The 15,863-nt window shown below is 43.5% G+C and overlaps 1 protein-coding gene across 2 annotated transcripts; it reads left to right on the forward strand.

The window, feature by feature from the left end:
- The first annotated feature begins 2,736 nt into the window (after positions 1-2,736).
- LOC120034878 (zinc finger protein 8-like) lies at positions 2,737-9,304 on the forward strand. 2 transcript variants are annotated; one of them, XR_005474077.1, is made up of 3 exons: positions 2,737-2,780; positions 7,857-9,069; positions 9,169-9,304. XR_005474077.1 is itself a non-coding variant. In XM_038981530.1 (2 exons), exons 1-2 carry the CDS (start codon positions 2,772-2,774, stop codon positions 8,799-8,801), a joined length of 954 nt encoding a protein of 317 aa, XP_038837458.1. In that variant the 5' UTR covers positions 2,737-2,771; the 3' UTR covers positions 8,802-9,142. The 2 variants fall into 2 exon arrangements, 1 of the variants encoding a protein (XP_038837458.1); XM_038981530.1 differs by lacking the exon at positions 9,169-9,304 and having other exon boundaries at positions 7,857-9,142.
- Positions 9,305-15,863: the final 6,559 nt, after the last annotated feature.

Genomic DNA, 15,863 nt, shown 5'->3' on the forward strand with positions numbered 1-15,863 from the left:
TTTCAACTATATTCTTGCTAACACACTGTTCTTTCTAAACAAGTCTGCTCTGCGCTGGCAAGATATTGATCATGAATAGGAGATTTGATGTCTAATGTAATAAGCAGGAGAGTATTTAAAAGAACAGCGCACATGATATAACCTTTTCATTTAGCCACACCCTTTGAACGATGATGCCTATCAATAACATCCCATAGAGATCCCACTAAATTACTAAAGGGGCTTTGTCATAAATCCAAAAAATTGTAGAATGGATCGAAATGGCAGCCATGTTGGTCAGGGAGAAATCCAAACCAATCGAATTGGAATGATTGGCAGTAGGGGCATAATCCTGATTTTGTTTATACAGGAAAATAAAAGGCATGTGATATAAAAAATTGTATAATAGAATTCTTGTCAACATAAAATATTGTCATAATTATAAGTACAGTTTATGTAAACAGACCATAAATGTCTCAAGTTGTGTTTTCTTGGAAAGCTGTGAGTGCTATTATACGATAGTATATCAGTACTTGTTGCATTTACATTTACTTGTTGCACTTGTCTATGTCCTATCATCAACTGATTTCAGCCAGTGTATGGTATATTGGCAGTTAATTTGAAAAATTGATCGAATTATTCCTCTAAGTTAGCTATCAAACATGCAGTGCAGATACATTTTTCAAATTCATTATTTTAACCAATATTTTATCACAGCACTGGCAAGGCATGGTTGACCAACTCCCTGACAGAAATGGCTGACCTTTATCCCATCACAGGCAAAGTCAAAATTGGCTATATGGTAAAGATTCATGAAAACAAAAATGTGCTTTTTGGTTTTAATTTAAGGTTAGACATTAGGTTAGCAGTGTGGTTAACGTTAAGTTTAAAATCGCATTTTAATAAAATACATTGTAGAAATGGGCGGGGTTTATGACTTTGTGGCTGTGGTAACGACCCCATAAGAAGGTTTATGTCCTTTCTAGTACCGGTATTCGAATTCCTAAATCTATGTAACATCCTTTCTCGCCAGTGTAAACGGAAGTGAACAGTGTCGAAGAACATTTTACACGTTAGTGGTTTTATTGTTGTTATTTAGACGTTTATTTACCCGCACAGCATCACATATGTACCCCATGCAGTCTTTAATTCGCGTATCTTGGTAACACTAGCTAGCTGCTAACGTTAGTTAACAATGGCTAACTGTATGGTTATTCAAACTCAAATAGCCTCCATCATGGAGGTGCTAGCGAATGCAGCTGTGGCAGATATATGTAAACTCGTAGACGACGACTATGCAGTGTTTCGTTTGGAAATAACTCAAAGCCAGAAAGAAAACAGGATATTGCGGAGGAAACTACAGCTACTGGAACTGAAGGTGGCACGGGAGCGCGCAGAGAGGACAATACGAGAGCGCGTACTCGCCAGTCGTCCAAGTAGTGTCAAGATCCTTGACCGATACAGAGGAATAGCAAGAGGTACGTTTTGCAGAAGGCTGATGCTGCGCGGCCTAAGCTGTTAATATGTACAGTAGCTCCACTGGTGGAAAAAGTACCCCGTTGTCATACTTGAGTAAAAGTAAAGATACTTAATAGAAAATGACTCAAGTAAAAGTCACCCAGTAAAATACTACTTGAGTAAAAGTCTTAAAGTATTTGGTTTTAAATATACTTAAGTACTTTACACCACTGAGTGGCTCGGTGCCTGTCGTCGTGGTTTGCCTCTGCGAATGTGTTCAGATGTAGATTGTAACACCAGATGTGATTTAAGTAACAACAACAAAAATAATGGTATACAGGCATTATACTGGGAGTTACAGGTTTGCCTATATAAAGCAGAGATTTTCCTGCTAACCTGGTCTTGGCAATACTATCTTCGTTCTCAATTGGTGGAAACAGGAGTCTACTAAAATGTCTGTGTCCAGTGGCAGGGGCTACGTTTGAATGTAGAAAATGCTCCATTATTAAAAATAAATAAATGTTTTGCTCCATTTTGTAATCCATCAATTTGTGCGCCGCCATCTTGTCTATTTCAATTCTTCTCTCATTGATGAGACAGGTGTCTGTCATGAAGCACTTTGGGGTGGACCCCCACCTGTCTCGATCAAGGAGAGAAGATTTGAAATACACAAGTTGTCGGAGTACACATTCTTGGATTAGTTCATGAGTACTTCATGGAGTCTTTGACACATTTTCTAAATTCAAATGAACCGCCTGCAACTGGACACTGACATTTTATGACACTCTTTCCACAAATTGAGAACGAAGATAGTATTGCCAATACCAGCTTAGTTAAAACATCTCTGCCGACGTTTTGCATAGCCAGACCTGTAACTCCCAGTACAATGGATGCCAAAATGTTAGGGTTAAATCACATTATCTGGTGTTAAAATCTGTAGCTAATAATTCCCCTGACTACTTAGCCATCTTGGGCTAAGACACCACATTCTAACCAGATTCTTGATTTACTGCATTTCCTATTACTCAATGAAAAAAAATGTGATGCATGGAACATGATAAATGTATCAATAAATAGTATATCAAGGAGTTATGAGAAGTGTTATCTTACATCCTGGCCAATTCTATACAGTGTCAAAACTGTCAATAGTGTACATTATAGCATTGACAGTAGCTAACCTAACCACCTCTTTTCCCCCAATCACTCTCTCAGGTGAAGGACATCTCACTGGAGGCCACAGGAGCTTTGTGAAGCCAGCAGGACACAATACATGGAGAGATGACCAACCAATCACTGTTGATGAGGGGAATGGAACCTCAACCCAGCATGTTATCATGATAGAGGTTAGTGTAATAGTGTTGCATAAAAAATGTGTTACTTGGTAAATCAAATGTGGCCTGTTTATTTCAGAAAGTCTCCCCTCAGCTTTTCACATCTTAATTTATCTGCCATAGGGTTTGTAAGACCTCACTATGACATTATTAAATTCTCATGTACCGCAGGTATTCCCAAACTGGGGGAGTACGTGCAATGCCGTCGGGGGTATGCCAAATAAAAATGTGATTCCCATTTAAAAAAAATATACACTGCTCAAAAAAATAAAGGGAACACTTAAACAACACAATGTAACTCCAAGTCAATCACACTTCTGTGAAATCAAACTGTCCACTTAGGAAGCAACACTGATTGACAATAAATTTCACATGCTGTTGTGCAAATGGAATAGACAAAAGGTGGAAATGATAGGCAATTAGCAAGACACCCCCAATAAAGGAGTGATTCTACAGGTGGTGACCACAGACCACTTCTCAGTTCCTATGCTTCCTGGCTGATGTTTTGGTCACTTTTGAATGCTGGCGGTGCTCTCACTCTAGTGGTAGCATGAGACGGAGTCTACAACCCACACAAGTGGCTCAGGTAGTGCAGCTCATCCAGGATGGCACATCAATGCGAGCTGTGGCAAGAAGGTTTGCTGTGTCTGTCAGCGTAGTGTCCAGAGCATGGAGGCGCTACCAGGAGACAGGCCAGTACATCAGGAGACGTGGAGGAGGCCGTAGGAGGGCAACAACCCAGCAGCAGGACCGCTACCTCCGCCTTTGTGCAAGGAGTAGCACTGCCAGAGCCCTGCAAAATGACCTCCAGCAGGCCACAAATGTGCATGTGTCTGCTCAAACGGTCAGAAACAGACTCCATGAGGGTGGTATGAGGGCCCGACGTCCACAGGTGGGGGTTGTGCTTACAGCCCAACACCGTGCAGGACGTTTGGCATTTGCCAGAGAACACCAAGATTGGCAAATTCGCCACTGGCGCCCTGTGCTCTTCACAGATGAAAGCAGGTTCACACTGAGCACATGAGCACATGTGACAGACGTGACAGAGTCTGGAGACGCCGTGGAGAACGTTCTGCTGCCTGCAACATCCTCCAGCATGACCGGTTTGGCGGTGGGTCAGTCATGGTGTGGGGTGGCATTTCTTTGTGGGGCCGCACAGCCCTCCATGTGCTCGCCAGAGGTAGCCTGACTGCCATTAGGTACCGAGATGAGATCCTCAGAGCCCTTGTGAGACCATATGCTGACACATGCACATTTGTGGCCTGCTGGAGGTCATTTTGCAGGGCTCTGGCAGTGCTACTCCTTGCACAAAGGCAGAGGTAGCGGTCCTGCTGCTGGGTTGTTGCCCTCCTACAGCCCCCTCCACGTCTGCTGATGTACTGGCCTGTCTCCTGGTAGCGCCTCCATGCTCTGGACACTACGCTGACAGACACAGCAAACCTTCTTGCCACAGCTCGCATTAATGTGCCATCCTGGATGAGCTGCACTACCTGAGCCACTTGTGTGGGTTGTAGACTCCGTCTCATGCTACCACTAGAGTGAGAGCACCGCCAGCATTCAAAAGTGACGAAAACATCAGCCAGGAAGCATAGGAACTGAGAAGTGGTCTGTGGTCACCACCTGCAGAATCATTATTTTATTGGGGGTGTCTTGCTAATTGCCTATAATTTCCACCTTTTGTCTATTCCATTTGCACAACAGCATGTGAAAATTATTGTCAATCAGTGTTGCTTCCTAAGTGGACAGTTTGATTTCACAGAAGTGTGATTGACTTGGAGTTACATTGTGTTGTTTAAGTGTTCCCTTTATTTTTTTGAGCAGTGTATATATACAGTGGGGAGAACAAGTATTTGATACACTGCCGATTTTGCAGGTTTTCCTACTTACAAAGCATGTAGAGGTCTGTAAGTTTTATCATAGGTACACTTCAACTGTGAGAGACGGAATCTAAAACAAAAATCCAGAAAATCACATTGTAGGATTTAAGTAATTCATTTGCATTTTATTGCATGACATAAGTATTTGATACATCAGAAAAGCAGAACTTAATATTTGGTACAGAAACCTTTGTTTGCAATTACAGAGATCATACGTTTCCTGTAGTTCTTGACCAGGTTTGCACACACTGCAGCAGGGATTTTGGCCCACTCCTCCATACAGACCTTCTCCAGATCCTCCAGGTTTCGGGGCTGTCGCTGGGCAATACGGACTTTCAGCTCCCTCCAAAGATTTTCTATTGGGTTCAGGTCTGGAGACTGGCTAGGCCACTCCAGGACCTTGAGATGCTTCTTACGGAGCCACTCCTTAGTTGCCCTGGCTGTGTGTTTCGGGTCATTGTCATGCTGGAAGACCCAGCCACGACCCATCTTCAATGCTCTTACTGAGGGAAGGAGGTTGTTGGCCAAGATCTCGCGATACATGGCCCCATCCATCCTCCCCTCAATACGGTGCAATCGTCCTGTCCCCTTTGCAGAAAAGCATCCCCAAAGAATGATGTTTCCACCTCCATGCCTCACGGTTGGGATGGTGTTCTTGGGGTTGTACTGATCCTTCTTCTTCCTCCAAACACGGCGAGTGGAGTTTAGACCAAAAAGCTCTATTTTTGTCTCATCAGACCACATAACCTTCTCCCATTCCTCCTCTGGATCATCGGCAAATTTCAGACGGGCCTGGACATGCGCTGGCTTGAGCAGGGGGACCTTGCGTGCGCTGCAGGATTTTAATCCATGATGGCGTAGTGTGTTACTAATGGTTTTCTTTGAGACTGTGGTCCCAGCTCTCTTCAGGTCATTGACCAGGTCCTGCCGTGTAGTTCTGGGCTGATCCCTCACCTTCCTCATGATCATTGATGCCCCACGAGGTGAGATCTTACATGGAGCCCCAGACCGAGGGTGATTGACCGTCATCTTGAACTTCTTCCATTTTCTAATAATTGCGCCAACAGTTGTTGCCTTCTCATCAAGCTGCTTGCCTGTTGTCCTGTAGCCCATCCCAGCCTTGTGCAGGTCTACAATTTTATCCCTGATGTCCTTACACAGCTCTCTGGTCTTGGCCATTGTGGAGAGGTTGGAGTCTGTTTGATTGAGTGTGTGGACAGGTGTCTTTTATACAGGTAACGAGTTCAAACAGGTGCAGTTAATACAGGTAATGAGTGGAGAACAGGAGGGCTTCTTAAAGAAAAACTAACAGGTCTGTGAGCTGGAATTCTTACTGGTTGGTAGGTGATCAAATACTTATGTCATGCAATAAAATGCAAATGAATTACTTAAAAATCATACAATGTGATTTTCTGGATTTTTGTTTTAGATTCCGTCTAACAGTTGAAGTGTACCTATGATAAAAATTACAGACCTCTACATGCTTTGTAAGTAGGAAAACCTGCAAAATCGGCAGTGTAACAAATACTTGTTCTCCCCACTGTATATATATATATATATATATATATATATATAATTCTTCACATTTTCAAACAGAACATTTTTTTCTCGCCTGAGTAGCCTCGTTTCACAGACAAAAATAAAATTAAGCCATCTAGTGTTCAGTGAAATAATGAGTCAACAGACGTGGCGGGCCTGGCACAGCTCCTGGTATATGTCCGTTACGTTTATGGGGGGTCAATTAAGGAAGACATCCTCTTCTGCAAACCACTGGAAACCAGGACAACAGGAGAGGATATTTGTTAAGTACTGGACTGCTTTGTGACATCAAATGAACTTTGGTGGTCAAGATGTGTTGGTATCTGTACTGATGGTGCAAAAGCCATGACAGGGAGACATAGTGGAGTGGTAACGCACGTGCAAGCAGAGGCTCTTGCTGCCAAGGGAATGCCTGACCGTTTCAAAGACGTTTTGGACACTACAGTGAAAATGGTTAACTTTGTTAAAGCAAGGCCTTGAACTCTCGTGTATTTTCTGCACTATGCAATGATATGGGCAGCGACCATGTAACGCATTTACAACATACGCTGGTTATCAAGAGGCAAAGTATTGACACGCTTTTTTGAATTGAGAGACGAGCAAGTTTTCTTTACTGACCATAATTCTCACTTGTCTGACCGCTTGCATGATGACAAGTTTCTCACATGACTGGCCTATCTGGGTGATGTTTTCTCGCCTGAATGATCTGAATCTAGGATTACAGGGACTCTCCGCAACTATATTCAATGTGCGGGACAAAATTGAGGCTATGATTAAGAAGTTGGACAACAACACACAGGTCTTTCCATCATTGTATGATTTTTTTTCTGTGCAAATGAACAAGCTTACAGACAATGTCAAATGTGATATAGCGAAGCACCTGAGTGTGTTGGGTGCGCAATCACGCAGGTACTTTCCCGAAACGGAAGACACAATCAACTGGATTCGTTGTCACTTTCATGCCCTGTCTCCAGTCCACTTACTGATATCTGAACAAGAGAGCCTCATCGAAATTGCAACAAGCGGTTCTGTGAAAATTTAATTTAATCAGAAGCCACTGACAGATTTCTGGATTGGGCTGCGCTCAGAGTATCCTGCCTTGGCAAATCGCACTGTTAAGACACTGATGCCCTTTGCAACCACGTACCTATGTGAGAGTGGATTCTTGGCCCTCACTAGCATGAAAACTAAACACAGGCACAGACTGTGTGTGGAAAATGATTTAAGACTGAGACTCTCTCCAATACAACCCAACATTGTAGTTATGTGCATCCTTTCAAGCACGCCCTTCTCATTAAACTGTGGTGAGTTATTCACAATTTTCGATGAACAAATAAAGTTTTATATGTAAGATGGCTAAATAAAGAGCAAAATTATTGATTATTATTATATTATTATTTGTGCACTGGTCCTATAAGAGCTCTTTGTCACTTCCCACGAGCCGGGTTGTGGCAAAAACTCACACTCATTCTTATGTTTAATAAATGTATTGTATAGTGTGTGTGTGTGTTGCAGGCTTACAATGATGGCAAAAAACAACATTTGAGAGTGCGCTGACCCTGGTGCTAGAGGGGGTACGCAATTGGATGTTGAATGTTTGAAGAGGTATGGGACTATAAAAGTTTGGGAACAACTGATGTCCCGGTAATAACATCCTATCTTATTGTGTCAGTCTGCAGATACAGAGGCTGCAGGTCCTGGGGTGAAGCAAGAGAGGTCTGAAAGAGAGGAGGACCTACGGCACAGCAGAAACATCCAGACTGGAGCGGCTGGAGCGTCCTCTGTAGCCACGAAGGACCCCACCACGGCCCCAGCGCAGACCAGTGCCGGCTCAGTGTATTTACCGGTATTTCACCAGAGCCAGGGGACGGTTCATTCCTGTGGAGATGGTGACGCATTAGTCACTGGTGGTGATGATCCGTCATGTTCTTACACTACAGAGATGGACCCTGGCACCATATCCTTGGGTTTAGAGACACAGACTGATCTGTCTAAAGGGGAATGGAACCGGTACAGTAGAAGTGTATACTCTGAAGGGTGCCTAGATAAGAAAGGGGAGGGTCTGGTCGTAGATGAGGTGACTGTGAAAGTGGAGGGCGACGCTCCTCCCACATGGAATGCAGATAGTCACCTAGGAGACAGACACTCACAGGGCAGAGATTTCTTAGATTACAGGGAAAGCTTAGAGACAAATCCAAATGTTGCGACCCACTCCCCTTTACACATCCTCAGGGATCGCGACCCAGTGTCCACGTCGATGGGGCTTTCTGATTCACACGGCCATGTCCTTTTCAATCAGGTATTGAGCGCAAACGACAGGGCTAGAGCTCAGGGAGGGGGAGCCACATCAGGCAATAGTAAAGAGAAACGGTTCCTCTGCATGTTCTGTAACAAAGGCTTCAGCTGCCCCCAGAAAGTGGAGATCCACCAGAGGGTCCACACAGGGGAGAAACCCTTCAGTTGTACCCAATGTCACATGCGCTTCGCTGAGGCTGGCAGCCTGAAGAGGCACCAGAGGGTCCACACAGGGGAGAAACCCTACAGCTGCCCCCAGTGTGAGAAGAGGTTCTCCCACCAGCACCATCTGAAGAGGCACTTGAAGGTCCACACGGAATAGAGGTCGTTCGCCTGTAAGCACTATCGGAAGAGGTTCTCGGAGAAGAGTTACCTCGGGATACACCAGCAGAAAAACGATTCCACTCTATAACATAGAAAGTAACCATTCCATTCAATGGCTTCTAACGTTTAGATCAAACTCTGTCCCCAGAAGGTGGAGATCCACCAGAGGGTCCACACGAGATGACGTAGATCAATTTCCAGAACAACAAGGCCAAGACATTTTGGGATATATAAGGCCTAAAAAGACTTAATTTAGCCTACAAACGGTATGTTCACAAATGCCTATTTCATTACTTCCATTCAACTATTTTTATCTTTTTCAATAAACACTTATTTTTATTTTTTGTACCCCTTTTTCTCCCTAGTGGTAGTTACAGTTTTGTCCCATGCTGCAACTCCCATTTGGGAAAGGAGAAGGTGGAGAGCAGTGCATCCTCCGAAACACAACCCAACCAAGCCACACTGCTTCTTGACTCAATGCCCGCTTAACCCGGAATGCAGCCGCACCAATGTGTCAGAGGAAACACCGTACACCTGGCGACCATTTCAGTGTGCATTGCGCCCGGCCCGCCACAGGAGTTGCTAGTGCGCGATGGGACAAGAACATCCCTGCCGGCCAAACCCTCCCCTAACCCGGAAGACGCTGGGCTAATTGTGCGCCGCCCCATGGGTCTCCCGGTCACGACCGGCTGCGACAGAGCCTGGACTCGAACCAGGATCTCTAGTGGCACTGTGCCTTAGACCACTGCGCCACTCGGGAGGCCATCAATAAACGCTTTTAATGAGAAAATTCATGCAGTTCATGCAGTTCAATCATGCAGATTGGTAGTTGAGACGTGTATATGTGGTTTTCATATGGTTTATTTAAAACGTGTTTATGTTTAATAAACAGAAAATGGGACTTTTCATTCTAAGACTTTCTCTGCTGGCACATGTTGCCGACAGTTATGTCAAGTTGGCTGGATGGCCTTTGGGTAGTGGAGCGTGAAAAACCCAGCAGCGTTGCAGTTCTTGACACAAACCGGTGCGCCTGGCACCTACTACCATACCCAGTTCAAAGGAACTTAAATATTTTGTGTTGCCCATTCACCCTCTGAATGGCACACATACACAATCCGTCTCAAGGCTTAAAAATCCTTAGTTAACCTGTCTCCTCCCCTTCCTCTACCCTGATTGAAGTGGATTTAACAAGTGACATTAATCATAGCTTTCACCTGGTCAGTCTGTCAATTAGTACACTTAGTGTATATGCTCTTCTGTACAATTTGTGTTTACAGTCTGTAGGCCATGTGGACCTGCTGATATCCAGTCTTGTTGGCGGGAGAGAGTGCACCTCTGAGGTGGCTGGTCATAAGCCCTGGCCCCGGATCAGAACCCTGGATCAGGAGCCGTTGCTCTTCCTTCCTGTGTCGGAACCAGGACCGAACCACAAGGGACAGAGACTCCACCACCACACAGCACACAATCCCACCAACACCAAAACAATGGCTAGAGGTCAAGGAGTTCAGACTAACCTGCTTCTACCTCCTCTGGTGTCATTGGTCACAATGTGGGAAGCCGAGCATTAGGATGGACGCCGACAAGCCATACGCCTGCCCCACGTGTGGTAAGCGCTTCGCTAAGGCAAAATATGTGAAGCAGCACCAGACCGTTCACACTAAGGACCTGCAGACTGTTACAAAAGCTTCTTCCCGAGTAGCTTTATAAGACAGAAATGTCCACAATGGGGAGAAATTGTAGCAGTATAGTTATCATGTGAAGTGTCTTGAGGTAAGAGGGTAATCAACCACCCACCCCTCATTAACTTGTAATTTGAAAGAGGCTTGAGTAAAAACCTGTTCTTAGAGACACAGTAAATCTAGGCTAGAAGGACGGCAATTGAATATTTACCTTACTGAGGTGATGTAGATGGAATAAAGTAATTCTATTCTTTTATACTATATTCTTGCTAACACACTATTCTTTCTAAACATGTCTGTTCTCAGCTTGAAAGATACTGATCATAGGAGAGTTGATGTGTAATGTAATAAGCAGTACGTTATTTCAAAGAACCACACCCTTTAAGCTGACGCCAACCAATAAGATAAACGGAAGTGGGCAAAATTCTACTTGATAGGAGAGCCACATCAGCAAGAAGGGAGAGAGTCATGATGCGGAAGAATAGCGCCAATCTCAAACCTACTTCTCCCGAATATAAATCTAATGTTGCTTTTTAGTATAAAACAACTACCGAGGCTGATTTCATTACATCTTAACTTCTCTGGGATATGTGGGACGGTAGCGCCAAATTCAAAACAACAGAAATCCCATAATTAAAATTCCTCAAACATACAAGTATTTTACACCATTTTAAAGATAAACTTGTTGTAAATCCAGCCACAGTGTCCGATTTCAAAAAGGCTTTACTGCAAAAGCACACCAAACGATTATGTTAGGTCGCCGCCTAGTCACAGAAAAACACAGCCTTTTTTCCAGCCAAAGAGAGGAGTCACAAAAAGCAGAAAGAGAAAATTAATCACTAACCTTTGATGATCTTCATCAGATGACACTCATAGGACTTCATGTTACAAAATACATGTATGTTTTGTTTGATAAAGTTCATATTTATATCCAAAAATCTCAGTTTACATTGGCGTGTTATTTTCAGTAGTTCCAAAACATCCGGTGATTTTGCAGAGAGCCACATCAATTTACAGAAATACTCATAATAAACATTGCTAAAAGATACAAGTGTTATGCATGGAATTTTAGATCCACTTCTCCTTAATGCAACCGCTCTGTCAGATTTCAAAAAAACTTTACGGAAAAAGCACACCATGCAATAATCTGAGTACAGTGCTCAGACACAAAAACAAGCCGTACAGATATCCGCCATGTTGTGGAGTCAACAGAAGTCAGAAATAGCATTATAAATATTCACTTTGATGATCTTTATCAGAATGCACTCCCAGGAATCCCAGTTCCACAATAAATGTTTGTTTTGTTCGATAAAGTCCATCATTTATGTCCAAATACCTCCTTTTTGTTTGCGCGTTTATCCCAGTAATCCAAATTCATGAGGCGCGACACTAGGTCAAGACGAAAAGTCAAAAAGTTCCATTACAGGCCGTAGAAACATGTAAAACGATGTATAGAATCAATCTTTAGGATGTTTTTAACATAAATCTTCAATAATGTTCAATCCGGAGAATTCCTTTGTCTTCAGAAATGCAATGGAACGCAGGTCGCTCTCACGCGTGATCAGCTCATGGCACTCTGCCAGACCCCTGACTCAATCAGCTCTCATTCCCCCCTCCTTCACAGTAGAAGCATCAAACAAGATTCTAAAGACTGTTGACATCTAGTGGAAGCCTTAGGAAGTGCAATATGACCCCATGGACACTGTATATTCGATAGGCAATGACTTGAAAAACTACAAACCTCAGATTTCCCACTTCCTGGTTGGATTTTTTCTCAGGTTTTTGCCTGACATGAGTTCTGTTATACTCACAGACATCATTCAAACAGTTTTAGAAACTTCAGTGTTTTCTATCCAAATCTACTAATTATATGCATATTCTAGCTTTTATGGCTGAGTAGCAGGCCGTTTACTCTGGGCACCTTTATATCCAAGCTACTCAATACTGCCCCCCAGTCCCAAAGAAGTTAAGTTGAAGAGAGTGAGGAAGAAGTATACAAAAAATGGAGGTGCGGCTTCAGAACCACAAGTTGCGGCTGTTTTTGTGGAGTGTGAGAAAAACACAGAGTTGGACTGAAAATCTGCACCCTGTCCACGATCATTCTTTGTTGATTGGAGTACGATTCAAGGAAAAAGTCAACCATGGGGTTTTGTCTGACCCGTATGACGTCTCGGAGTGGGTGGAGAGAAAGCTAGGGAAAGTGAAGGTGGCGTCAAGGTAGCGAGGAGTGGGTTCATTATCATACGGTGTACCACCATCTGTCAGAGGGACTGAGCTTTGCACTTGGTTCGACTGGGGTCACGAGAAGTAACGTGCTTTAGCCTACGGAACAGAGCTCCTCTCAAAGGGGTGTCTTTGGCTTTAAAGACAATTACAATTGTAGTCTATTGTTAGGGTTCGTTCCTTACGTCCTTCTTTGTCAATCATTGGTTCATTGGTGAAATTAGCATTGACAATATCTTTAATTAAATAATTCAAAAACCTTTATTAATGCAATTGCAGACAGAAGTTGACAAACAGGACCATATCACACATGTTTCTGAGTAAGTTCTGCCCCAAACAAAAGGTCTCAAGTTGTTTTATTAAACCAAAGTCCCGCCTTAGTGATATCACTGACTACGTCATTACGTTTTTACTCCTGAGACCAAAACCCTGCATCCATGGCTATACAAACATAGTTTGTGTTTATCTAAAAGCTAGGCAATAAATGTCCCCTCCCCAAAGTTGATTTATTGTGGAATGTCTGAGTAGTCTTAACTCCCACACTCCCCTGCAGAGTTCTGTCTTAGTCACACATTGAGTGAGTGAATGAGAAAACTGTGGAACAATTCTAAAACTATATAATGAAAATATATATTGTTCATCCGTAGTCTAGGACCCTATAAATGTAAGGAGGGATGGGGCTTATAACCCCTCCCCTTCTATTAATGTAACATAAGCATAATCAACTATTCTAATACATCAAACATTTGTACAGCCCCAAATCATGACCGCTAGGTGAATCCTGACACTATAACAAATGTTATAATAACAAATACATTATAACAAATACATGCATTGTCATGTAGTAACAGAATGATACAGTAATTGAGATATTTGCAAATCATTTGATTATTTACACTGAACAAAATATAAATGCAACATGTAACAATTTCAAAGATGTTACAGTTCATATAAGGAAATTGAAATAAATTATTTTCACATGACTTGGAATACAGATATGCATCTGGTCACAGATACCTAAAACAAAGGGTAGGGCCACCTGAGTGGCGCAGCGGTCTAAGGCACTGCAGTGCTTGAGGCGTCACTACAGATCCGGGTTTGATCCCGGGCTGTGTCACTGCCGGCCGCGACTGGGAGACCCTTGAGGCGACGCACAATTGGCCCAGCGTCGTTAGGGAAGGGTTTGGCCGGCCGGGATGTCCTTGTCCCATCGCGCTCTAGCAACTCCTGTGGCAGGTTGGGCGTATGCACGCTGACACGATCGCCAGTTGTACAGTGTTTCCTCCGTCACATTGGTGTGGCTGGCTTCCAAGTTAAGCTAGCAGTGTGCCGAAGCAGTGTGGCTTGACAGGGTCATGTTAAGGGGGACGCATGGCTCCCGACCTTTGCCTCTCCCGAGTCCTTACGGGAGTTGAGGCTAAGGGACAAGACTATAACTACCAATTGGATAGCACAAAAAAAATAAGTAAGGCGTGGATCAGAAAAACAGTCAATATCTGGTTTGACTACCATTTGCCTCATGGAGTGTGACATCTCCTTCGCATAGAGTTGATCAGACTGTTGATTGTGGCCTGTGGAATGTTTTCCCAATCCTCTTCAATGACTGTGTGAAGTTGCTGGATATTGGCGGGAACTGGAACACACTGTCGTACATGTTGATCCAGAGCATCCCAAACATGCTCAATTGGTTACATGTCTGGTGAGTATGCAGGCCATGGAAGAACTGGGACATTTTCAGCTTCCAGGAATTGTGTACAGATCCTTGCTTTCATGGGGCCGTGCATTATCATGCTGAAACATGAGGTGATAGCGGCGAATTAATGGCATGACAGTGGGCCTCATGGTCTCGTCACGGTATCTCTGAGTATTCAAATTGCCATCGATAAAATGCAATTGTGTTCGTTGTCCGTAGCTTATGCCTGCCCATACCACAACCCCACCACCACCATTGGTCAATCTGTTCACAACATTTGACATCAGCAAACCGCTCGCCCACACGACGCCATTAGTCTCCCATCTGCCCGGTAGAGTTGAAATCGGGATTCATCAGTGAAGAGCACACTTCTCCAGTGGCCATTGAAGGTGAGCATTTGCCCACTGAAGTCGGTTACACCTCCGAACTGCAGTCAGGTCAAGACCCTGGTGAGGACGACGAGCACACAGATGAGCTTCCCTGAGACGGTTTCTGACAGTTTGTACAGAAATTATTCGGTTGTGAAAACCCACAGTTTCATCAGCTGTCCGGGTAGCTGGTCAACACCTTAACCATTACGCTAAGAGGTCATAAGTCTAGAGCAAAACCTGTTACATGTGCGTGAGTCTCAGCTTTCAATAATTTGCTCAAACCCCTCTACATAAGTTTTTGTTAAAAAAAGACCTGGCCCCAAGCCCCTTCGGGATCCGCCCTTCTCTCACAAACACCTCTCTAGCTCTGCCAGGGTTAATCACACAGATGAATGGTTGGTACCAGCAGATGCAAAAGAAATGGAATCCAATGGTAAAATCCAGAAGTATGTAGCTCAAACACACAGTGGGCGTGTCTGAATATCCGTACTTGCATCCTAAAAAGAGTAGACTGTTTGAGTATGTGAAGAAAAAGAAATTGTAGTTTTATAATATGACATTTCGAAAATGTACTGTACTTTTAAGGTCATACTCATTTTGGCTTTGACAGCAGCTGAATCAGATATGGGGATGTGCTACTGAAATTAACCAATAATGCGAAAAACAACCCAATCGTGCATGACGCATTCTCAGTATGTGAAAATAGAACGTTTTATTGAATGTGAATTTTTTTAAATCGAGTTCAGTAAAGGAGAGGCCAAGGTCTTAATAAGAAGTATATTTTTTTTAATGGAAGGACTTGTGGAACAGCGAGGGAAAGGGAAGACCCCTGTTTTAAGATCCAGGAAAAGGTGGGGGAGGACCTCAGGTCAAGAGAGAAGGGAGGAAAGTCTAAACACAAGGCTGAGACTCACAAGGCTGAGACTCATAAGGCTCAACAGCACTTTTAAATCAGAAGGGAAACATTCAACTGGAAAGTGTGATCACTGCCAGGAGATGGAGACAGTGGAACACATTCCATTTCAGTGCCAGCAATATGGGAGGGAAAAATACAATTTGTTATTAGGATTAAGGAGTTTAATTGAATTTTTTTT

Source organism: Salvelinus namaycush, chromosome 42 (assembly GCF_016432855.1).
Source record: "Salvelinus namaycush isolate Seneca chromosome 42, SaNama_1.0, whole genome shotgun sequence".
Classification (NCBI taxonomy): Eukaryota; Metazoa; Chordata; class Actinopteri; order Salmoniformes; family Salmonidae; genus Salvelinus; species Salvelinus namaycush.